At 50.9% G+C, this 25920-nt stretch overlaps 2 protein-coding genes across 2 annotated transcripts in view; both read right to left on the bottom strand.

Moving 5' to 3' along the window:
* The window catches only part of FAM53B (family with sequence similarity 53 member B), a 73753-nt gene extending 51111 nt beyond the window's left edge, over positions 1-22642 (bottom strand). Inside the window, exons 1-2 of the mRNA XM_045568013.1 lie at positions 22560-22642; positions 12895-12949 (exon numbers count right to left, since the gene is read on the bottom strand). Of these exons, the coding sequence (XP_045423969.1) occupies positions 12895-12949; positions 22560-22637 (133 nt within the window). The 5' untranslated portion in view covers positions 22638-22642. The remainder of the gene's footprint in view (positions 1-12894; positions 12950-22559) is intronic.
* A 109-nt stretch (positions 22643-22751) lies between these two features.
* The window catches only part of EEF1AKMT2 (EEF1A lysine methyltransferase 2), a 72944-nt gene continuing 69775 nt past the window's right edge, over positions 22752-25920 (bottom strand). Inside the window, exon 7 of the mRNA XM_045568017.1 lies at positions 22752-22822. The gene's annotated coding sequence lies outside the window, so the exon portion shown is untranslated. The remainder of the gene's footprint in view (positions 22823-25920) is intronic.

The raw sequence follows: 25920 nt of genomic DNA, 5'->3' as shown, positions 1-25920 counted from the left end.
TGAAATGCTGAATTTGCACTTGAACCTTTATTTTAGTGAAATTTTCAAGAACTAATTGTTGTTTCCTACTATGGAATCAGGCATTATGCTGGGAATTTTAGGAGATGCAAAGATAAATTTGACATAGTCCTTGTATTCAAGTTTCTAATACAAAAGGCAAAGTTACAAAATATGGTATGTTATCAGGGATCAAAAAATTAGCACTTTCTATTTTTTCTAACTGACATGTATTTATAAATCATGCAAATGTGAATGGCTTGAGTCAGTCAGCAGAAGGATAGAAGTGAAACCTGAAATAATATTCAGTAGGTATTTAAATACACATCAATTCTCACAGCAATTTGGATCCCTTACTGAGCACTCACCCTGGGCCGTGTAATGCACACAGCACCCTACATGCAGGTACCAGCACGGCCCAGATGGGGAGAACAAGGCTTAGGGGAGGTTGAGCAAGTGGCCCGGGTCCACACGGCTAACACCCGACAGGCTGCAAACCCAGGCTGGTCTGAGCCGAAAGCCCACGCTCTTACACTACACTGCAGTGCTGAGGGAACCACAGGTGAACCTGATACTGGCCCTGCCCTCAAGGAGTTTACGGCTCAGGCAAGATGGGCTACAGGGTCAGAGAATTGCGATTCAACCCGAGTGCTCCAGGCAGTAAAGACTACAAATCTGTCTCCTCTATCAGCAGTCACGTCTCAAAGGGCACTGAGAGACATCAACTGGACTAGTTCAAGGTGGGTGACCAATGCAGCCCAAAGGAGGTCCTTAGCCAGAGGAAAAGCCAAACCCGCTAAATGTGATGATGCTTCTTCCTCTAGGGCAGCCCGCCAAGGGCATGAGACACAGAGTCTGAGGAGGGGCTGGGACCCTGGTAAGGAGCGCGGGGAGAAACAGCTCAGAGGCTGTATTCACGGAGGGCCGCAGGCCACTTGGAACAAAGCAGGGCTGCTGGCAAACACCCAGTTCACCTCATCCCCGAGCCCTCCCAGACCCTGATCAGGAAAAGCCTCAACTCCTGTTCCTTCAAATGGACTGCATCAATTATTTCCCAGAATCACCCAAAAGTATCTTTTTGCACATTGTATTTATGTTGTTCAAATGTCTTCACTACCCACAGAAATCATTCCCTTTGAGTATTCACCATTCTTTTAAAACGGTTTAAATTTGATATTAGCAGTTGAAAGTTCAGTGAACTAAAATAATAAAGTAAAATTAAAAGAAATATAAATTAACATTGACTGAGTCATGACCATCCATTATCTGATTTAGAAAAAGAGGGAAAGTTATCCTAAAAAAAAAGTGGAGATTTATGTATGATGATGTTCATTAAAATGATACAAGTAACAACAAAATGGTAAACATAACTAAAATGTCTTACACTTGGAGGCTGGTTAAATAAATTATCAAGGAATAACATGGAGCATGAAAAACCAGAGTTTCAAAGGATATTTAATGACGTGGGGGAATGCTAATAATGTAATGCTAAGCACAAAGAAACAGGATATAAAACTGTAATAGACAGTGTGATTCCTATTTTGTAAAATATGTATGTTGTATGTGAAGACGTAAAGGGGATACAACCAAAATGTTTAGTTGATTGGCAGGCAGCTGATTGATTAATATTTTCTCTTTTGTTTTTCTATAGTCTCCAAATTTTCTATAAGAAAAACATATTTTCAAATATGTAGGGGAGGAGACCACCAAGCCCACAGTGCCGTGCTCTTGCTTAACTCAGGACGTGAGCCAGGGTCAGGGTGAGGGCCTACAGCCCCGTCCTCCTCTGGGTTGGCTCCTTTGGGTTTTTAGGAAGTTGCATAGAGTAACACCGGCCACCAGCTTCTCTTTTGGGACAAGGCACTGAGGCACCAGGTGGGCCAGGAATATGACAGACTGAGGAAGGGCCCATTGGGCCCAGCCACAGAGCAGCAAGAGCCCCAAGATGGCCCCACAATGGCTGGTACTAAAGGAGCCTGAAGCATACACAGAGTGTGTCTCGGCCAGGCCTCAGGAAACCCGGAATATTAAAAGGAGTTGATCCCATCCTCAGAGGACACCATTTTCTGCTCCATTTTTCTTTCAGTGGCCTGGAATTTTCCCCATCTCTAGGGCAATCATGAGAAGACTGGGGCACTGACAGCAAGTTAAACAGGAATATACCGTGTCTCGGATGTGGCAGTGCCCTTCCTTTCCTGCGGCCATCCATGATCTTGGTGCTTCTTGACTGGACCCCTCCGGGCCTCCCTACTCCACCTTCTCACCGCCTCTAGAGAACCTTCTGAAGCCCCCGCCTATCGTGGCCAATCCCCTTCAGTTGCTGCCCACTGCCTCCTGGAAAACATAGAGCGTTTCAGCCTGGCACCTGGGCCCCTGCCTACTCCTCGTGTCCCCAAGGGACCCTACACTCTAGGTACCAAACTTCCTATGACACTGGCAGTCAGACAGGAATCAGGTAGAGTCAAAATCATCCGTGAAAATCTCTGAAACCGCCCATAAAGTACACCTCTCTTGGTTTGTGTAGATAACCCTGAAGAGTCATTCTTTTTAGTCTTTTCTAAAGATTAACAAGGAGACTGCAGGAATGAGCACAGATAAAATCTACATGCAGAGGGGTGGGAGTCCAATTTGCTTGGCCTTGAGGTTAACTATCATACCCCCAGTGGGACCGGCTGGATGGTCAACTTTAATGCATCCTGGCTTGCCTAAAGGACCTACTCCACTGTGTTGACTAAGCCTCTATGACCTCAATATATAAGATTTCTTTGCTGCAGGGAGGATTCAAAGAATCGCTTCTCAACTGTGAAGAGAAGTTATAGCTTTCCCCCAAACGTTAGCTCTTTCACATCTTCACATCTTTGCAAAGGCCTATAATGTTCTCCTTCTGCCTTTATCCTCTGTTCACCAAGAGAGTCTCCTCATTTAAGAGCCAACTCAAACCTCCCTGGAGGGTACACTTTCTCTGTATGGCCCCTTGGCACCCACAGCTCTTTGCCTAGATTTTCAATCGTATGGCACGTATATTACCTGAACCTGAATTATCTGCTTACATGTCTACTTCTATGGGGCAGCAAACTCAAGCACAGCCCTGCCCAGTTTGACTCGCCAGTGCCTAGCATGGAGTGTGGCACATGGCAGACCTCAGCTGGTGGTGGGTGGAGGAAGGAGTGGATTGCAAAAATGCATGTAAAAGCTGCAGAGGAGGTTGTGGGTGTTCTCTTGGTCTTGCCTGTCCTCTGTCCTTGGCAAAGGTAAGCCTTCCTTGGACAGGCAGGTCCAACCTGGGCTGTGCCTAGAACTCTCTGCCCCACCTGGGCAGTGTGGCCACATGTGAAGCAGCCAGGAGACTGGTTGGCGGAGTAACATCTGAAATACTCTGAAAACGCAAAGCGCTGCTACTGTGTATCAATGCCAGCCAGGTGGCCACTTGTTCGGTCTGCAGGCAGATAGTATTTTAATTGTTTCTATCTTTGTCGCTTTGAGAAGTACAATATAAGAAAAGTAAAAACAACTGAAGCTATGTTTAGCCCTGTGTTTTCCCCCTTCGCTCAGGGAACAGAAAGCAATTTGTTGGGTCAGGTCACCAGACAAAAGAAACAGGAATAGAAGCTAATTTTTAATGGCAAACTGCCCCAAGTGCTAGGCCCCGACATCACACTGTACAAAGGGCCTTGGTCGTGCGCTGAGAAGAGGGTACTCCCACCCTTCCATCCAATATCACTTCTACACAAACAACCGTAACTCTTTCAAAAGTCACAATGGCCAAGGATGTGGAGAGTCCACTGAGCAATGTTCACTTGGTGCAGTGGAAAGGGCATGGACCTGGGTTCAAACCTCAGCCCTGTAAGATACATAATCTCTCAGAGAGATTGTGAGCTTTTCAATAGTTGTCTAGTACAGCACCTACAGCAGGCTCTCAAAACTGGCAGCCATCATCGGGGTAATGAGCAGTATTAGAAAATGCTCTTCTAGTTGAGGCTCAGCTTTCTGCAACTGGGTACCAATCTCTGCGGAATCAGCTAGAATGGGAACCTGTATTCCCTACACTGGGATGTCTCGAAGTGTGGATTCTGGACCACCTGCAGGAGCATCCTTTGGGAAGTAGTGGGGGTAGGGGGTGGAGGTTGCTAAAATGTAGATTTCGGGGCCCCATCCCTGACTTGGTAAATCAGAATCTCTCAAGGGTAGGCACCTGCATTTTAATAAGCTCCCCAAGCTATTTTAATATAAAAATGTTGAGAACCACTGCTCTGGACTACAGGCTACACAAGGGCCTGAGTTTGCAAACAAGTGTCAGAATGGCAGCCCCGTCAGACCAGCCAGCCATACCCAGGAAGCTTCTGGAGGTTGACAATTCTGGGCACTACAAATCTGGATTCATAACATCACTGAAAGTTGGTGTTTATGTTTTGATTTGTGCCAATTATAGGAAGTGGAACTATGGAGAAGGATCATTTCAACGTTCAAGTACTTCAAGGCCCAAGTTTCACAAGACAGGGTGGGGACCCCTAGGACTTCCTTCTCACGTTGCACAACATGCTCTGGATGGAGAGCCACTGGCAGAGGCCTGAGAAGCTAACTGCTCCAACGAACCGTTTGAAGCCTCCCACCTTCTCCCTGGGAACGTACTCCCTGTGGCCCATCAGTTGTGTCCTGCTATGCAGAGGGGCTGCCCCACCCCCCGACCCAAAGCCCAACACCAAGACTCTGGCAGACCTGAGCACAGCACGATGGCACACAGCCTGAGGGCACAGTCACCAGCCAATTAAGTTCTCTGCAGTTCCTGTTACATTAACCTTTAGGAGCATCTAAAGTTTATCCACATCCCCACTGAGACCATCTCCACAAGTCTGAAATTACACATGGCACTACTGTGCACGTGTGCACTGCACAAACACACACTGAGCCTTGCTTGCAGATGGGAGAGTGAAACCCACAAACGCCCTTGGACTCAGTTCTCTCACAGACAATCTTGGACAGACTAGGTGACCAAGGTCTTTTCTAAAGCTGAGGCTCAGTGACTGAGCTTGAAGTTTCTGACTTTTAACTACCCTGCAAGACACAGGAGAATCAGATGCCCACGCACGCAGAGACAAGGACCAAAATCCCCAAATTCACACTCACAAGACTCTGGTCCTGCCACTCCTTGACTAAGGAGGCAGAAGGTTGCTGGGTGCATAGACCCTAGAGCTCGAAGAAAGAAAAACACGTGGGAGAACATGAATGGTGTTTGACCCCAAATGTTTTATTTCCATTTCTGCCCTTAAACTTGAAGGGAAATTCCCAGGGCCTCAAATTCTTGGAGACTAAAAGCCTTCCTATGTTCAAAAGACAGAGGAGTTTTATACCCCTGGAGATCTCTGTGCTATGTATTAGATGCTGCCTTGCAGTGACATAAGCACAGCAGCCAGAATGTGGTTTCTAGAAAAGGTTAAGCACCTTAAGTAGAGACCCAAGATACAAGATTCTTGCAGCCTCCCAGACCCAAGTAGCAAGCCTGCTGCCAGACCATGACTGGCTGACTCATTCTGGATTTCACACCTATCTACTTATGCAGACCCTAGGTATCTCTCCCTTGCCCTGTGGGTTCAATTGTGCTAATTTGTCCTCAGGGCTACAAGGACTTGATTTGGGGGAAATCTCACCAACTCTTTCAGTGGGGAACTCTAGAGAATTGAGGTCTTTCTGAAGGCAGCTTTAAACTGATCTTATAAAAAGAACATAGTGGGGGAGGGAACAAACAGGGCAATGGCCTGAGCTCTCCCTCAATGGTGTCATCTATTTTTAAATGGACTTTAGAGACCCTGGCCCCCTGGAGTGCCTCTTTGCCTGGGTTGCCAGAAGGGAGACTCAATTCAGAAAAGCTCTCAGGCTTTGCCGGCCCTGGCCTCAGCCTCTGGCTCTGCCCTCTCACCTGGAATGGACTGTAAGATGGCAGCTGTGCTTTGGGTTCAGAGACAGCGACACAGGACACCAATCTCCTCACACAAAACCCGAGGGAGAGGGATTTGGATGGCTGGAGATAACACTCCACCAGGCTCCATGCAGGGAAGCAAGAAGGCTGGCCTGTGGGGCTCTGGGAGAAGACAGAGAGGCTGGTGAGGACAAAGATCAGGGTTCAGAGCAGTCGCCAGGGCCCTGCCCTCTCCAGCAGGGTGGGAGTGACCCACGGCAGCTGCCACTGCTTCTGGGAAGTCTTTGCTCTTGCAAAAAGGAGGCCCAGCGGGATCCCCCAGGTATAAAAACCACACAAGACTAAGCATCTGTGCCAGGCAGGGTGGACTGGGGCCCTGCAACAGCCCTTTCAGCCCTGACTGGGACCTCCTCCTCCACCTGCCAGGCCCCAGGGGCATTCACAAATGTGCAGGGAAAAGCTGGTATTTGCAATGGCAACAAGAACTCTGAAGGGACAGCAATGTCAGTTTCTTCGATTTTTTCATCCTGTCTGTGGTGCACACGGTGCATGTGAAACAGGCAGCTGCTTGTGATGCATCTCTCAACTGACGCGCACAGCAAAGCTGGGTGCCATCATACAGACGGGGAACTGGCAGCTGGTAGAGAGAACTCTTCAGGAAACTGTCAATAAATGCGTATTTACTGTTAATTAGCTAACACCCCAATGGGATCCTGGCTAAAGCGGGGAAAGAGCATGAGTGTGTATCCCAAGCACATTATTCATCTCATGGGTTGTCACAGCGATCCCCATCTTACTGCTGGGGAAACCAAGCTTCAGAACAACGTTGCATCTCCCTATGGACACACCGCTGGCAAACGGCAAAGGCTACACTTAAACCTAGTCTGCAAGCCCAAGGCCATGCTCTTGCAGTTGGGCCAGGCTGCCTCCCAACTTGACTATTTTTCTGTGTGGAAAACGTGGCCCCCAAAGACAGTCTGGCAGTGGCCATTCCCTGTCCTCTGGCACTACTGTGGCTCCCCGCCCCACCCCAAGTTGGCCCACCTGGGAGGCTCTGTTTCCACTTGCCACTGTGAACAGCCATCATGTGCCAACTACATTTTGCATCTACTTCCGTTCTGTACTTTATTCCAGAAACACTGTCTGAAACCGATAAATGGTACAAGGAAGAATTTAAAGCATCCTGTATGGACAAGTCTTACACTATTTTAGAGATTTACACAAAGTTAGAAAAATAGAAAGACAAAAAAATTAAAAATAAAAAATTACATATATGACCACAATAAATTAAAAATAATGAAGTAGATCTCTGAACATCATACATATGCATACTTGTATGTAGATGTAATTTTTTTAAGAAAAAGAAATCTCATTCTAGACTACACTGGTTAACAATAAGCAGTCTCTTATAGGAGGCCCTGGCCCAATCATGATATTTAAAATGATATCCCTAAAAGACAGAAAAAGTGATAGAGACCAAAAATTGGGCCTGAATAGCTCTGATTTTGTTATTGCTATTCTTCATTTTGTTCCATTCATTTGTTCTAAGAAATGGAAAACATTCGACCTCTGAATGCCAGCCTTTTCCTACAGGTGTAATCACTTTCCACTTTCAACAACAAACCGTGGCTGAGTTAAAAGACCAAAATCTACCAAATCTCAAAGCGAAATCTCTTAGTCCTACCCAGCTCAACACAGCTAACTGGTTTACCCTGTAGAAATTAACACAGAGAGTGCTCCCGGGAACAACCCTTTTATGTACAGAGTAGACTTTAACAGCCAAGTAATTAAACACGGAAAGTGAGGGCTTGTAATTAAAACGCTGACAAACCTGGACTGCAGCAGAACAAGCAGGGCTGCTGTAATATTTTTACAATTCCTTTCTATACATAATGTATGATCCTTCTGCTCAAGTTTCCTCTATGTTCTTTGCCTGTGAAATAATTTACATTAATAAATAATTTATTACCATAACTCCTAAAGTAATTATGGGTTTCCATCCAGTTTTTTTTAGCATATGAATTGTTTTGTTCTCTGTCCACTGACTTGTATTTACAAGACTTTTCCTAGTGGCCTTTTTGAAATAATTGGTATTGCCTTCGCTTTCTCACATATTATGCGATTTCCAGGTCTTCTCGCCTGAGTGGTGAGGAAAATGGAATGTGTGGTGTCCATTGTCCCTGCAATAGACAGCATTGAATGGCGACAATTAGCCAAGGGTGGTGAATGGAGACTGCTATCACCCCACTTGCCCTGTTTCATCAAAAAAGATTAAACTAGTACACGTGTGACCCTGCAAATGGCGAAAGATCCAGAGGGAGCCTGTACTGGCCACACGTGCAGCCCCTGCCTCTCCCAACACAGGCTGGTCCTCTCAGCCACAGCCGAGGCCCCTTTCTGCACCCACCAGGAATCAGAGCCAGCAGCAAGGCCTGGCTCACCTGCCTGGCCACGGCACACCCATGGAGCTGCCACCTGACCAACGCTGCCTTTGTCAAGAGCACAAGACCCAGTCATGCAGATGGCCCTTCCCCAGAGAAGCTGTTTGCAGAGGAAATTCCATTTCAGCACGGAAGGTGGGCTGGGGATGTTCTGGGAGGTGAGAAAGGAAACCAAGAGGGAAACATGGCCCTGTGGTGACTGGGCTGAGCTGGTCCCCCGATAGGCGGCCATGGGGCTGGCACAGAGCAGGCTGGGTGGAGGCTCGGCTCCACTGTGCCCTGCTCCTCCCATCAGCACCTCACGCTGGTTTTTTTCTCTCCCCTACTTTGAAAAGCACAAAATCATTTGTGTCAAGTTCTCAAACTGGTATGAGGAACAAGAGGGGGGTGGGGGCCTGATATCCAGCTTGCAATCACAGAGAGTGAAGTAGTTTAAAAAAAACAAACAGGCCAGGCGCGGTGGCTCACACCTGTAATCCTAGCACTCTGGGAGGCCAAGGCAGGTGGATCATTTGAGCTCAGGAGTTCGAGACCAGCCTGAGCAAGAGTGAGACCTCGTCTCTACTAAAAATAGAAAGAAATGATCTGGCCAACTAAAATATATATATAGAAGAAATTAGCCGGGCATGGTGGCGCATGCCTGTAGTCCCAGCTACCCGGGAGGCTGAGGCAGTAGGATAGCTTAAGCCCAGGAATTTGAGGTTGCTGTGAGCTAGGCTGATGCCACGGCACTCACTCTAGCCCGGGCAACAAAGCAAGACTCTGTCTCAAAAAAAAAAAAAAAAAAAAACAGGCCAGGCGTGCTGGTCCACGCCTATAATACTAGCACTCTAGGAGGCCGAGGCTGGAGGATCGCCTGAACTCAGGAGTTTGAGACCAGCCTGAGCAAGAATGAGACCCCCATCTCTACTAAAAATAGAAAAATTAGCCAAGCATGGTGGCAGGTACCTGTAATCCCAGCTACTCGGGAGGCTGAGGCAGGAGGATCACTGTAGCCCAGCAGTTTGAGGTTGCTGTGAGCTAGGCTGCCTCCATGGCACTCTAGCCTGGGCAACAGAGCAAGACTGCATGTCCCCCCCCAAAAAAAAAAAATTGTGGTGAGCCCTCGATTCTATAACACCTCTAAGTGTGTGCAAGGGAGGCAGAACCACTTGAAAGGGTGGTGTTTTAGGCAGCAGCAACCAGGCCACTGTGCTCCTCCACTACTGTACCTGCCTGGATTTTCTTCAGAACATTTATGAAGCTCCAACTCATGCTGGCTTCCAGCTAGGACCTTTGCATGGGGGCTTAGCAGGGAAAAACCCTGAGTCACAGGGCCAACTGTCTCCAGCTCTCTCGAGAGAATGCCACTGATCAGTGCCAGAACACGAGTCCCTTATCTCCTGGAGACAGGCTGGGGGTTGGTGATTATGATAATTTTGCATTTTATCTTTGCTCTGCATTGTCCAGCCCTGGAAGGGTCCAAAACCCTCTTTAAAAGTCCGGCCGGCTCCTCACAGTGTTGAAAAGCAGGCACACCTAAGATGAAATCTCACCACCTGGGGTGCACTCCCAGTTTATGATGCAGGGCAAGGCCCCAAAACCTCAATTCTGGGGCTAAGTGGGCTGGAGAGGTAACCGGAGCTTTCACTAGCTTGCTGGGCTTGGTAAAGCCTCCAAATGCTGATGCTTCTGCCCCAGCAAGTGCAGGAAAGGGACAGAGGCAGGAAGGATGGAGGTGGCACCTCTGGTGTGCTGCCAGCTCTAGAACCCCACAAACACCCCCAATGCTCAAGAAGATGGGGAGATCTGCCATGGTTCTAAGTGCCTCTGCCGTTTCGTCAAAGTTGGCCTAACCCAAAGAGAAGTCACTGTTGGTAGATCTTTCTCCACCACCAGAGAGAAATTTCCCTGAAGGTAGGAGAAGGGTCTGATTCACTCTATCCCTACACCAAGTGCCTGACACACAGTAGGTGCTCAATTAATATCTACTAGAACGAGCCACTGAAAATGAAAATGAAATGTGGTAAAATGAAGCACCTTGGTAGCGCATGCTCACACGGGTTGGAGTTTTCCTAAATCAGGGAGGGGGCTGAGCAACAGAAGATGAGGCCTGTGGGACTGAGAGCAGCAGAGAAGGACGAATGGACTCCATGGAACCCCCAAGAGCACAGCTGCACCCAGCTTCTCCCTCTGCTGCCTGGCAGTGCCCTAGCACTGGCCTACAGAGCAGGAAGAAGACAGGGACCCATGGAAGGGAAGAGCCTGCCTGAGATGCAGGCACTGGATCCGGCCAGCACTTCCTGCATAGCCACTCTGTAAACAAGAGCCTGGAGACACAGCACAGCCCTCCTGGAAACCATGGCCTCCCTGGTAAAAGCAGGCCTCCCCCAGTGGAAATCAGATTGCTGGGCTCTGCAGGCTCAGACTCCCCTGGGCAATCTGAGCTTCTCCCCACACACCTCCCTTTCCCCAGGGCCTCTGCCTCGGTCCTGGGCCTGAGGATCTCCCCCTACAAGGGTGACTCTCTAACCTACGCCTCCCCCCCCCCACCCCCGCCAAAGAAATCCAAGGTAGTTCCTTTGTTTGGGTGTGAAGGCCTCTTCTTAGGGAGAATTCTCAATTTTGGTCTCAGTCCCCTTTTTACCTGTTACTTACGGAGCGCTCACTCTGTGCTGATCCCTTTACAAACATTATTTCACACAGCCCTCACAATAAGCCTACAAGGTAGGTACTATCATAACTGCCATTTTGCAGACGAGGAAACTGAGACTCAGAAGAGTTAACAAGTTCAGAGTGACTCTATGAGCCCCAACCATGCCCATCACAAACCCATGAAGAGTCCCACCTTGTTATAACTTACACAGTGCAAAGCCCAAGGAAGCCTAATCCATGAGTGGTCTTGAAATAAAGACCAGCATCTCCCAGTTACAGCTAAGATCCAGGCGGGACCGGAGGGCTGGGCGTGCCCAGGAGCCTCTCTCCTTTCCTGGGCATAACGGAAGAAGGCAGCTCAGTCACGAGACCATCTCAGGAAGCAGGTGATGAGGCAGGCTTCTGGGCCCTGTGGCTAGAGTGCTAATCGTTTGTTGGAAACCATAAACCACAAAGCAGGTATTCAATCATGTGGGGACAGGCCTCCAAAGTGTGTCACACGGGTAAACCAAGGCCGGGGGATCTCCCTGTACCCGCTATCTCTGGGTGGCAGCACCAAGAGGACCATCTGGCTCTCCCAGAGCTGTGGCACGTGCCTGAGAACAGATCTTCCTTCTTCCCTACCTAGGTCGAATCTACCTACAAAGGACCTTGGGGACGGTCACTTCACTAGGCCATAGTTCCCCTGTGTGTGAACGAGCCCCCTCCCCACTGAAGCCACTGGCAGAGCCAACCGGGTCCTACCCACACGGAGCACGGCACTCAGCACGCCATACCCAGCACCCTCTGTCCTCGCCACCGCACCTACAGGAATCGCACCTGAAGAAAAGAAAACACTGTACACAGAGGGAAAGGGCTGAGAAGAAAGGCAAGAAAGACTTTACACGGTCCTAAAAAGACAAACTTTGAACTGGAAAGCCCACAGTGGTTACCCATCATCGAAGTCTGGTTTCTGACTCAACACAGACATTACATCTAGCAAGACATCCCCAAAGGGAGACAAGAAGAGTCCCAGGGAGACAGCCCAAGGAGAAACTGTGCCCAAACATCTGGAGTATCAAGAAACAAATATAATCAATACAGTCATGTTTGTCCCCTAAAAAAAACAGCAATTCACACTTGCACAGAAACAGAAGACCAAGACATTCTTCTTAGAAGGCCCGTCAGCAATGTGACTCAACAGCCTTAAGAAAGGTCCCTACGATCCGACCTTTCTATTCTACTGTGGGAACTATCCTGAGAAATAATCTAAAAGGTAGACAAAAACTTAGACACTTAGTCTCTGCTAATTACAACAGCAAATAAAACAGACCCTTTACCCAACAACCAAGAAACAGTTATAATGTTAAGGACAATCTGATACAGCCACACAATGCAGTACTAAAGACCATTAAAATGCATGAAATGAACAATTTTAATGCTGTGGGAACATGATGGTAACTACCACCAAATGAAAAAAAGCAAACAAATATAGTTTTATATAATAATATATTCATCATAGAGTGGGTGAGGAAAAAAAATGCTGAGAACATAAACATACACGAAAATATCAACAGTAACCATCAACAGGTATGGAAGCTAGGAGAGATTTTCATTTTATACTTTATACTGTGGTACATTTTCTGAATGAAAAAAAAAATCAACATGAATTACTTTAACAGTCAGTCAGAAACTCTCAACGTGAGAGTCATAAACCACACACCAGTGCCTGCCCCTCATCCAGGCCAGCAGTCCCCGGGACCACTCCAGCACTGCTGGGGACTGACACAGTTAAGACACAGCAAGAGTCCTCAGCCTGCTCTTTGTAAACCTGTGTCCAGAAAGTGCTTTTGGTGTCTCACCTGGAGGACTCAGGCCCTGGCTGGAAGGACCAGTGGGACGGCTCCCAGGACAGCCTCGGGTACTTACCCATAATTCCACAAGAGAATAGTGTAGGTCCTTGACTCATCTTCTTTGGCGTGTGCTGAAAACAACCAGAAAAGCTATTCACTCTTCAAGTCATAAGAAGCACGTTTGCACATGACTCTGCACTGATCCTTTGCTAAAGTCACAAATAAAGGGGTAACTGCCCTTTGCCAATGTCAGATTAGGGAAAGGAGAAAAAAATATACAACAAGACAACATCTGCACAGAATTAGGCCCAGACTCTTTGTCCCAAGTCTCCTGTGAGTTATGGAGTCCATCAAGCCAATGGGCTTTAAAAACGCACAAAAGCCCCTTGACTTCTGACATGGGATTTTTCCACAGAAGTGACATGGAGGTGGGAGGGGGAGGTGTGAGAGTAAACGGTTGAACAAGCTTTCCTGAGCTGGGAGGAGAAGAGGCTGCGAGAGCAGGGGACCTCCCTGGGGACAGGAAGAGCCTCGAGTGAGGAGCAGAGGGCCCTGTCTCCCACCCACAGACCCCTCCCTTCCGGATACAAGAGAACAGCTCTTCCTGACCTACACAGAAGCATCAGGTAGCGCTCAGGAGGGGTGGTCTCTGCTCTGCAGACTGTTTTGTGGCTACAAGGAGCCCCCACACCAACGCATTCTCTGAACTGAAACAGAAAATCAAGGGTTCTATTTGGTCTCAACATAACAGCTACGGCTTTTGAACTCCATGACACCATATTCCCACAACAGTTCCCCTTTCTACTGTAAGCATGCTACATCTTCCCTCATACCCCATGCCTGGTCTCAGATGAACGCCATCGCCACTGAGTGGAAAACAGGCCAATGAGGACTAGAAGAACCCCAAAATGGGCACTTGCTTAACGTCTACACAGCAGACTAAGCATGAGAGTTCCTTGTGCTAGAGGAAATCCAAGTCAAGCACTTGCTGGTAAGGAAGAAACTGCCCAGCTGGAGCCCCAAGAAGTTCTGCCTCAAGTGTTGCAAAGCCTCCCCGCCTCCTCCCTCACCTGTTCAGTGAGGATGTGCTGGAATTATTCATGTGCAGGCTGGGCTAGGGGTTGATCATGCAATGGTGAAAGAAGCTCCTGGTCTCAAAGAAATCAGCCTGTCCTAAAGGGCTCTAGCTTCTGAGAGGAGCCCCCATCACCACCACCCAGCCCTGCCAAATGACAGGAAGAGACAAGGCTTCGACGCTGAGAAGTGGGCAAGTGCCCAGGCCCTGGCTCTTTAAGGCTTGGAAGGAGGATGGGCCTGACTAAGAACACCTGGCCCACCCAGATAAGAGGATGGCAAGCGCCTGGCACTAGCTCCTTCACCCCATCCCCAGCTGCCCAATCCAGGGACCTCTGCACATGGCCAGCAGCGTATTCATCCCACTGAGGGTCCATCCTGACCAGCCTGGGAACACAGAGGGAAAGGAAGGTACACACTTCACAGAGGACACAGTCACGGAGACAAACCATCACACTGCAGAGAGGCTGGGGCTGGAGCGGGTACCCAGGGCACGTGTGCTGGGGCAAGGGTAGAGGTCAGGGCTGGCTTCCTGGGACAAACACCTGAACTGGTGTTGAAGGGCCAGAAGCAACTTACAGAGGGCAAATGTGGGTGGGGCAGTCCTTCTCCAGTTCCCCCTCCTTGGTTTAAAACAATCCTTACGCTATCGGGCCAGGTCACCTCCATGGACTCCATAGTGACATGGCCGTCCATGGAAATATCTGGAAAGATTAAAGATGGCTGTACCTGCTTTCCTCCTGGCTGATATGGCACAGTTGTAAGCACACAACAAAGTCACCCAATGGAGAGTGGGTGACAAACGCATTGACAACCCTCCCACCGGAGCTGTACTGCCTGCACAGCCAAGAGCACAGCCTGCGGAAGCTCCCAGGTTTGGAGAGAAAGGTCAGGCCAGGAGCCTTGCTTGCCAAGGGAGACAGCTCCAGCGCTAACGAGCATCCAGGCACAAGGAAAACACCCCCTGGGGAAGCACAGCCCCCACCGCGTGCTTGTCAGGTAGGCAAAGGCAACCCAGGTGAGGGAGCCCACAGAACCCACAGCAGGACAGGCCCAGGAAAGCAGGAGAGAGAGGGAACACCAGAGCAGCTTGCTGGTGGCACTGGCACACAGGTGCCATGAAGGAGGGCTTGGGGTTTTCCACACAAAAGCAGGAAGCCGAGCAGTGAGCCAACCCCCCCCCACCCCGCCTTGCTAGCAGAACTGTGCTCACTGGCTGTCACCAACTAAGCCAGGGTGTTCCAGACCGAAGGGCACCTTAGTGCCCTCCTGACCCAGACCCTCCCATGGACACATGAGTGGGGACCAGCCACCTTACTAGAGATGCTGGGTCTGTCACAGCCTATAGAGGGAAGCCACTGGGCCAGCACACGGGGCTCCCCTGCTTGCGCACCCACTCATTCTATGAGGACTTGTCAGCATTTGCTGCAGATGCCCAGAGCAGCCCGCCGTTGCCAGGGTGCGGAGTACACCTCTCAGGACCCCAGCGCTGCCCCTGTTCCCAGCTACCACCACCCCCACTGAACGCAACTCTGGGCCCCTGTTCTCCACTCTCCACCCAAAATCTCTCTTTTTTTTTTTTTTTTTTTTTTTTTTTTTTGAGACACAGAGTCTCACTCTGTTACCCTTGCTGGAGCACAGTGGTGTCATCATAACTCACAGCAGCCTCAACCTCCAGGGGCTCAAGGGATATTCCCACCTCAACCTTCCAAGTAGCTGGGATTATAGGCACATACCATATACTCAGCTAATTTTTAAATTTTTTTTGTTGAGACAGGGTCTTGCTATGTTGCTCTACTCCCTCAACCTCACTCTGTCCCTCCCCTCCTCATTCATGCCACGTGGTGGGGACAAGCCAGTCGCTGCCATCTCAGGGCCTTTACACAAAAGGCTCTGCACCCTCACTCTTGGTCTGTGGCCTCCTCAGAGGCCTTCCCTGACCACCCTGGCTGAAGCAGCACCTCCCACCCCAAGCTTTTCTCTCCCCCATCACCTTAATGTACACAGCATGTATTGGCTCATCTGTTCCTGTGCTTATTCTCTGCTCCATGGGAAAGGAAGCTTCTTAAGGAAAGGGGGCTCTCTTGTTCACAGCATCCCCAGTGCAGAGCAGGCACCGTGGCTATGGCACCTGTCAGCGCCAGCCCGCCTGGCTCCTGTGCCCACCCTCCCAGTGGATGCTGGGCCATTGGAAATGGATTTTCACCAGGCAGAACCTACTGCCTCCCAAAATTACTGGGCTCATGCAAAGTCCAAACTCAGTGGGGAAGGAGTGAGAGTGCCAGCCTGAAGGTTAGGGCCGCCCCCCCAACCCAGCTGGCCCAGGCTCATGTCAGCCTCTGACACTCCACCCAGAGGTGCCAGTGGCCCAGCGATGGCGTACACTGTGATTTTCCAGCTTGAAGGAACAACTTCTTCACCTCCTTCTGCTCTAGATGAGCTGCTCTTTGTGCCTGTCACTGAGCAGATGAAACTGCATGGCCCGGAGGTACAGCCCCACTTCTTCTGCTAGTAGCACCCCAATTCCACATTGGGATACCTCCCTTCTCACTGGATAGTGTCTTGGCAGGACTGTCAACCAAGAAGCCTACACCTCCCCAGCCACGGAGTAGGCTCAGAACTCAGGCTGGGCTGACCAGACATTCACTGGCTCTGTGCTCTGGCTGCTGAACCAAAGCAGTGCTGGGCTGATTCACCCAGCAGGGAGACTCTCAGCTGCCCACAAGAACCTGCTTCCAAAGTCCTCCCAGCTCCACTGGCCCTGGACTTTCTGGGGCCTGACTCACCAACTCTTCCCTCACCACCTCTCTCCAATTGCTCCAGAGAGTCCTCTTTCGGTGTGAGTTAGCTGGGGGTGGCCTCTGTCGCTAACAAATGAGGAACCCTGACTGATATCGTGCTTGGCCTCAAGACCAGATCAGGGCTAGTCTTGCTTTCTGAGCCCCATCCGTGTGGCCAGTATGGTGTGTCACAGACTGTGCCGGTAGACACTGACCACCCGCAGCTTTCCCTGGATCCAACTCCCCCGGGGAAACCAACAGAGTTCCCACTTGGCCAGAGGCTTTTATTCCCAGTCTACCCAGTATGTGATAAAATTCCCACTGGGATGTGCCATTCTTACAGCCAGCCTTTCTAACCCTTTGAACCTTCTGCACCCACGGGGCAAGGACGTGCAAATCACTGTGTGTTGGGGCCCACCAGGCCCTGAGGGAAACTCTTGGCCTCTGAGGTTTCACAAGACACTCAGTGTCTGCACAGAAGTGAGCACCCGAGCCCTGGCCGAGCCCTGCAGTGAAACAAGACAAGAGCACATTTCCCCTTTGTATTTCCCCCACTGTGGAGTCTCTGTTCCCAAGCCCACCCCAGGGCAGGGCCTCATCTCTGTGAGACTCCTTAGATCACGAGAGAAGGCTTTTGGAATCAGATCCTCGTAGGAAAGGCAAAATCTGGAAATCAAATTGAGGCTTCAGGGCCATCTGTCTGACTAAAGAAAGAAGCCCTGACTTAAATAAAGACACAATTAAGGCTCCAAATGAGGAACTAGCCCATCCAGAAAATGCCAGGCCATAACCACAGTTCTTCACAACTTTCTTCTGCAGATTATCAGCTGAAGCAATTAAGTTACTTTTTCCTTCTAACAGCATTACAGGGAGCCACAATGCAGCAGGGAGCAGCTCATCCTTGTGCACTGGTGTATGAGCTTCCAAAATGGAACTCATGCCTCCCCAATGGAACCTGGTGAGACTGTGGCATAGAAAGCAGGAGGGAGATCCAGGCCCAGGATGAGAAAGAGAAACTGAGAAGGGAACAGTGTCCTTAGGCAGAGACTCACAAAGATGTTGACAGAGATACAGCAGTCCTGACTTCCAACCCTTTGAGGTCAGCCAAGGCATGAGTGGGTCCCTTACTACCTTTGCCTGCCCAGGGTGAAAGGTATCAGACTGCCTCGGACTCTGTGTGCACCTCTGAGTTCCAACTTTAGGCCAGCCTGTGTCCTGCCAGAGATCCTGGCTGAGGCTATTGCACCCAAAGTGCCAACTCAGTGTGACCAGAAGTATGAAGACCCCCAGTGCCCAGGCAGCAGGGTACAGGGCCTGATGTGGCCACTAACTCTTCAGATAAGGTAAGTAACTTAGCCCTGGCATCCTAATCTGACAAGCACAGAAGGAGAAGGAAGTACCTGTTCTACCTACCAGATCAGCCCCTCCAAAACACTGGTGTTGGTGGTTGCGGGAAAAGTCAGGCAGCTGGGAGCCACGTACCACCCTCTGCCTGGGAACAGGCGGTCATCAGTTCCCTCCGGTCCCCAGACCTTAGACAGGGCTGGGAGACCAGCTGGGGAGAGAAGGCCAGGCCTGGTCCAGGGAGGTGGTCACTCTGGAAATGAGAGAACAGGCCCTTGGCCTGAGTGTGGGCATGCGGGAAGGAGCTGAGGGAGCACAGTGCCCCCAAGGTCAAATGTCTGGGCTGCCGTCCAGAGGAGCAGCTAATGTTAGAACACTGGAAGGAAGAGCCCACTTGGCAGAGGAAAGCAGCAGGGCAGAGTGGGGGAGAGGGGCCCAGGCAGTCACGCCTGCCGACTGTACAAGCTAAGCCACGGCTGTGGGCACAGCCTTCGCTTCGAGGCCATCTCTCCCCAAGAAAGTGAGCCCCCATGCTGGCAAATGCTACAGGCTGAGAGTCTCTCAGTCCTTTTTTCCTTTTTCCTTACCCCTTTCTCAGGAGGACAGAGAGTCACATTGTCACCAGCATTTAGTTTTTTAAAAAATAACAAGAGAACCCTGACACGGACCCCTAAGAGAGCAGGGAGGGAGGCCGAATCCTCTTGCTCCTCAGCAAGCCTCAGAGGAAGCACCGTGGGCTGCCCTTCTGGGGTGCCGTGACACCCAGGGCTCCAGGGACCCACATGCCTTCCCCCTAAGGTTTCAGACTCTCTCTCCTCTGGGACTGAGGCACGCCTCTGGGGCCTGCTCCCGTAATTCCAATGCCTGTGTGGAGCATTTCCCAGCCTCCCCGCAAATCATGTTTTCTTTTTCCATCTTAAACTTCCACTTGTTATCATCTTAGTCTGATTAGAAAACAAAAGAGAAATTATTTTCCATCTTTCCTGTTGTTATCTTGATGGTATTTACATGAGGATGACGTTACCAGTTTAAGAAGCTAAAGCAAAACCCCATCAGCTTCCTCTGAACCTTTGCAGGCTGTTCAAAGCAAATGCTAACATCAGCTTATCTTACATTCTGTCTCACAGATGTCATCACTAGGCAGATTATTTTGGGTCTTTCTTCAGTTATTCACAGCGTGCATCTTTCCCCAAGACCCAAAGGAGCCCTGAGATGATCGCAGCCTCCAGAGCTGAGGCCCAAGCAGGAAGGCACTGGGCAGAGAAGATGAGGGCCTGGACTGAAGTCTGTGCCCCGGCGCCCCCTCCTCGAGCTCTCTGAGCCACGGTTTCCTGTCTGTGTAACAGGGTGCAGATGGACATGGCCCTGCCCCTCGGCTCCGGGAGAGGGAGGGGGTGACTGGACCTCTGTAAGCAGCCTCTGCAGGCACGTGGCACAGCTGAGCTCTCTACGCTTTGCTGCTGGCCACGCTGCAAGCAGCACTGGGCCGGGCCAGGCCACACATTGAAGAGAAAGCCCCTCTCCAAAGGGGCCACTCCCTACAACCGACCTCCCATCTGGAGCCAAGGGGAGAAAAGAGGAGGAGGAAGGCAGATGGGCCCAAAGCACCGGGCTGGGTGGTTTCCGCATCAGCCAATAACAAAAAGCAGCAAAAAAAAGGATACTTTCCAAGAAGGGGAGGGAGAGCTTGGGAAGAAAGCAAAGATCCTAATCTGTGAGGCAGCAAGAGTACACATGGTAGAATCCCTTCCGACAAGCTCACGGCTCTCCCTGACTTGCTCTCCTTTTCTGAGAAGATGCATTTTCCTTCACTGGACAGGGTGGGAGGTCACGCTCCTCCTGGCAGGGGCTCAGGCGACATCTCTGAGAAGAGCAAGTCAGCTGACCTCAGGCCCGTGTGCCCTGGAACCAGCTCTACAGCAAACACCAGCCAGTCCCACTCTGAGAAGGGATCGAGCTCAGAGGTGGCCAACAGCACAGCTGGACCCAGGAAGGGCTCCTCCCTCGGGACCTGCAGATGGCCCCTCACCCTCAAGGTTGCTCCTTTCTGGCCAGAGCCACTCTAGTCACACCCATTTAGTCCTAAGCTTGAGCAGCAGCCAGAGAGGGATTAAAACAATAGTGAGTGAAAAGTAGCCGGGAGGCAGGGGCCTGTCCACTCACCAACGGCACAGGTGCCCACCAAGCACCTGCCGCACGGCGGGCCCTGGTGTGAGGCACTGGGTATTCACCAACAAGCAAGGGAGGCCACATTTCCTGCCTTCACAAAGCTCTCATTCTAGCATAAGCAGTCAGTCAACAAACAAGATCCACAGGTAGAACATCAAAGTGACAATTGCCTAGGAGGGAAAAAGACAGGGACAGAAGACAGAAGGGGGGCTGGTGGCAGAATTAAATTTCAGGCTGAGTGGCCAGAGAAAGAAGGGATGGAGGGAGACAGTCCTGCTATGGGGAGAGAGCTCCGCGCCACGGAAAAAAGGCCTTGGGGCAGGCTCACGCTTGGCTCACGCTTGGCACGTTGGAGCAAGGAGGCCAGCGCGGCCTAAGCAGGGCAAGGGGGGAGGAGGGTGGCAGAGATGCAGTCAGAGTAGTCACATGATGAGACTATGTAGGGCCTCATACATCCTAGCAAGGGCTTGGAATGTGCTCAGCATGAGATGTGAAGCCGGTGGAAGGTTCTGAGAAGAGGAGGGACAGATCTGACAGGGATCCCTTCTGGCTGCTGGGTGGAGAACAGGTTAAAAGAGCTGGAAGCAGGGGGCCAGTGACCACAGAATCCACATAAGAGAAGACAGCAGGAGGAACCAGGGTGGCGGCAGTGGGGTGGTGATAAGTAATCCAATAGCAGATATACACGAAATGCACACTGGAAAGGAATGGATGGCAGTAGCAGCTCTACTCCTTGTTGCAATGACCAAGACTGCCACCAAACACACACACCTTACATGCCTGCTCTATGCCCACCCTGGCAGTGCTGGGGACACAGGGAAGAGCCGAGCTGGGTCCTCGTCCTTAAGGCTGGGTCAGGGCAGGCACTCGGGCCCCCGTGCAGGCCTCACAGGCTGCAGCCCATGAGCACTGTGGCACTGCTGCCATGCCTGGTAAGGGCTGGAGAGACTTGAGGCAGGGAAGTCCACTGAGACTAGTGCCCAAACACCAGCCAGGGAGAAGAGGCCTAACACATACCCAGGAAGTGGGGCTGGCAGGAGCGGGGGAGGCAGAGCTAGCGAGGAAGTTACTGCCCTGCTCCAGGTTGCAGCTGTCTCCTTTATAAAATGAGGCGGCTGGACCCAGTGGTTTCTAAGCCACTTCTACACATCCTTCAAGACCAAATCTAACATCCCTATTCCATGACGTTTCCCTTGATACGCTACAACCACGCCAGCCCTGCTACTCTACACACCCCTGGGCTTAACACGAGCTGCAGTTATCAGTTACTGATGACGGGATCCTAAAGTGTCACTGTATTCACATCTGGCCAGACCATCCCCCTCTAGACTGGGAGCTTCACAAGGGCAAGAAGTGCAAGGCCCAGCTCTGATTCATCTTGTTTCCTGAATTCCTCCAGCCCAGCATCCAACACGCAGAAGGTGCTCTGTGAAGGCCTCAGGGGCTCCCCCAAGCTCCTGCCAGGGTCAGGGACCCAGATCTGTCTGCTCCAGGCTTGGTTTTCACTGGCACGAGAATGGAGCCCCCAAGAGTACTTAGTGTGGGTTCTCATCAGGGGCCATGCAGGGTGCCAGGAGGGGTCCCTGGGTGACATGACCCTGGGCAGTCAACCCCTTCCAGACCACAGAAGCTGCTGAGAGTTCTGAGGACTTACCCATCCATAACACTACTGCACAAGAGTGCTTATGCCCGCATGGCACTTCTTCGTGCTCCCTCTGCAGGGGTGCAGCGCCCACTTCCTTCTGAGGATTTGGGCTTGGAGAAGGTTGGGGCTGCTGACGGGATTCAGCTGCCAAGGGCTGTTTTGCTCGTGGTCTGCCTCTACCCCAGCCCACTACCACTTGGTCAGAGGACAACTCTGGTAGAGGGCAGCCAGAGGGCAGATGTCCCCATGGCCCACCACCTTGGCTGCCAGACTGTGCCTTCTTTCTCCATCATCTCCCACTTTCGAAATTCCTGTGGTAGCAGCTCTCTCAAGGCCCCACCCATTTGAGGTATGGCCTTATCTTGGCCCCCATGCAGGGAACCACCCCCCTTCTGGAAACTGCCTCCTCTTACAGGGTGGAAACAGAAGGAATGTCAGCCTCAGCCTGGCAGGATGGCAGAACCATGCTTGGTATGACTTAGCAGGGTGATGGCCTTCCCCTCCCCACTCACCAGATGCCCCCTAATCTGCGCTGAGCTACTTCCTTCTTGCAAGTACTTAGCCAAGCTCTGGGCTCCTCTGCCCTGTGGCCCAGCCTGGACCGTCTCACAGAGGTCTGCTCTTGGGCACTTTGGGCTCAGTTTCCTAGGCCTGGACGCTCAGTCCATACCCAACCTGGACATCACGCCTCACAAAAGGTCAAAGAAATGATGCCTGCTACGTCCTTACCAGTTCAGGCTTGAAGTTCCTGCATGCTATGGAGTCAGCTCCCTGGTTACTGAGGCTTTTACTCAGGACCATCACCATGGTAAGGACCTCAGGCACTGGGCTCTGTCCCAGGGTGGGAACGAGCCATCTTCAGTTGGGAAGACTTGGGCAGAGGCGATGCCTGGGCACCTCCTAGGTGACTGACATCAGCAGAAACAGCTCCCCATCAGCCACTCACCCTGGGGTGGGGCCCTTCTGGGAAACGGCCCAGTGTGGTCGACTCCCTGGAAAGACAAAAGAAAGGCAAAGGGATTCAGGACTAAGGAAGACCAGGGCCCTGAGAGAGCAGCCCCTCCCCAGCACTGAAAACCCCATGGGAATGGAAGTGCCTCCCTGCTAAAGGAGATCCATTCTGGGAGGGTCACCAAGGCCCAGAATCACCTTCTGAGGACCCCCAGTTACCCCCATGCCAGCCTTGGGCCATCCCTAAAAGCCAACACCCTGGTGGGTAGAGCAACAAATTTGGGTCTAGCCATGTGATACCTTTAAGATCAACTTCAGGGTCTGGGTGGCTAACAATATGCTGTCCCTGCAGTGTGCTCTAGTCGTGTGACAGCTTGTCACTGAGCTGGCTTTACAGGCAGCTTCAGCATACACTAGGACACATTAGGTTATGCTGAGGGTCAGAACACACTTCATCCCTGCATCCAACACTGAAGGGGTCAGCCCGAGGGCAGCCAACTGGCCTTGGGTGTTCAGTCGGCACACGGGCTCCCCTTCTCCCCAAGTCATGACACAGAAGCTACTGGGAAAATCTGGAGGGTCCGTTTAAAGGTACACCTTTCCTACCCCTGGAGGTACCATGTTTCAACATCAACATACTTGCAATGCCAGGGGCCTCTGTAGCTTTGTCCTCCTCCCCAGAACGAACCAGAGCGAGTGAGCTTCCAGCAGAGATGAGGTCCCCTCGGCATCCCGTCCCACACAGCCCCTCCACGCCCTCTCCCCAGTCCACCATCACTTCCCCAAGCAAATGAAGAAAGAGTGCACCCTTCAGTTCTGGCTTAAAAAAATCACTCCTTACAAATCAATGTCCCTGGTCCTATTTCCCCATCCCATCCTCCTGTGGTTAAACCTTTAAAGAAAGACATAGACACAAGGAATCTGAAGATCACCAACAAAAAGAAAAAAATTAACGATAATAGTAATAAATAAATAGAAAAGCAGCTGCTAATCTGTAATTAAAAACAAACTGCTCAGCACAGGAAAATGTTTCAGAATCTGCTGCTCTATGTAAAAATTAATTGCACCCTGGTATTTACTTGCTGTCCAGATTGTAAATCATATTTTCCTGTTTACTTCGATTAGACTTTACAGTGGGTGTTATTGAAATTGCTCAATTACGGGCCAGCTGGCAAGCACAGGAAAATTACCTTCTACTGTTCTTCGAAAACAAGGTTCATCCAAAGTGCAAAAGCAGGCAAGGGGAGGAGGGAAATCAATACATGTTCAAGGCCTGACTGTTCAGGCAGGGGGGCCCAGGGGAGCATGAGAGTCCCAGGTCACGCTGTGAGACCTGATGCTACTTCAATACCACATCAGTCTAGAAGCTACACGTTCTAACCAAGAGGGATCTGTTCAAGGAAGGAATTTCAGACCACTCCTCCAAGTTCTGGCCAGACAGCTGAGCTGGAAATGCCCGCCAGCCCCCTGGATGTTGGCTCAGGAGCGGGCCAGGAGGGGTGCTCCTGAACTCACCCTTCAATGGGGCCCTTTGTGCCGCCTCGCGGTGGAGGCCTGATGGTGGCCATCCCCTTTCTGGGTGTGAGCCTCAATTCAGTTATGGGGCAGCCAGCCACTGGCACAAGGCCTGGGGGGGTGACCTGTCCCCTTCCCTACTCCATTTCTTTCCTCTCTAAGAAGCCAGGTAGGCTCAGTGGTTACAGGCTCAGGTTCTGTCTGAGTCAAGCATACCTCGTTGTAATCTCAACTTTTGAAATATATTGTTTGAGTGACCTTAGCCAAGTTACTCTCTGAGCCGTTTCCCTTTCCGTAAAATAGGGACAACAGTGCCTGCCTCACGAGGTTACTGTACCTTGTGAAAATAGAGCTGAAGCTCTTTGCTCAGTGCCCGGCTCATCTGAGCAACTGCTCAACAAACAGCAGCTACTGCTATTAGTTTCACAGGGGAGCCTGTGAGTCCAGACCCTTTTCTCAGCAGTGCACACCCAAGCGGCCATCCTCTCGAATTTGTTTAAAAGGAAACAAGCTAAATGCATCAAAGGGGCCTGGCTATATCATGGCCCATCCTTCTGGTGAAATAGGAGGCGAGTAAGAACGATACTGTGGAAACCTATTGCCATGGAAACACGTCAGCCCATCCAGATGCAGCTCCGCACAAAGCAGGAAGCGAGACGGGGCAGTGACTCGCCAGCTCCATCCCCTCCAGAGCCCCTGCGAGGGACCAGGGCTCCCAGCAGCAGCATAAGCACCATAAGCTCCGGGTGACATGGCAGGCAGTGAGAGGAGAAAGGAGGCAATGGCACAGTCCCCGTCCTAGAGGTCTCAGAAAGAGAGTGCTGTGAACCAGGCACTACACACACCAGAGGGAAACAGGAAGGGGGCACCAGAGTTGGGTCTTAAAGAGACTCGTTTGCACAGGGGCCAAAGACATGCAGCACTGTCTGTAAGAGCCCAAGAGGGGGGACAAGATAGACACCTATTAACAGAGGACTGGTTAAATTATGGTATCATTATGTAAAGGAATACTGTGTGGCCCTCAAAAAAAAAAAAACTTTAATGAGGCCACTCTAATGGTACAGACATGAAACAATCTCCAAGACACTCTATATAAAGTGAAAAAGGCAAGAAAAGGAGTCCAGTCTGGTTCCATACCGTGGTTGCCTGGAGGAGGCAACTGGTTCTGGAGAGGAGAAATACTGACTGTGCAGCCTTACGTGCTGTTTGAATATTCCATCCCATGCACATGCTACTTGTTTCCTTTTCAAAAACAGGCAAGATTTCCACAGGAAGGAGAAGGGCATCCAGGGAGAAGGAAGACTGTGAGCAAAGCATGGCGCCTGGCTGGATCGGTGTGTGGGGACCATGAGCTCGCTAGTGGCTACCACACAGTGCGTGGAGGCGCAGCAGGGCAGGGGCTGGGGAGACACACTCAACCCAGACCAAGCGCCCCAAGTGCCACACTGAACACAGACCCTATCAGGCAGCTGTGGGGGATCCCTTAGGAGGCCAGGGGCTGGAGTTGGCTGCTCTGGTCTGTTGGAAGAGAGCAATTTCTTCCAAACCCTTTGCAACACCTAGCACGGTGCCTTGCATACCATAACAACTAAATACACATTTCTGGAATTGGGCTAAATCATAG

The sequence above is a fragment of the Lemur catta genome, chromosome 14, assembly GCF_020740605.2.
Source record: "Lemur catta isolate mLemCat1 chromosome 14, mLemCat1.pri, whole genome shotgun sequence".
Lineage (NCBI taxonomy): Eukaryota > Metazoa > Chordata > Mammalia > Primates > Lemuridae > Lemur > Lemur catta.
This window is presented reverse-complemented; position numbering and strand designations above follow the sequence as displayed.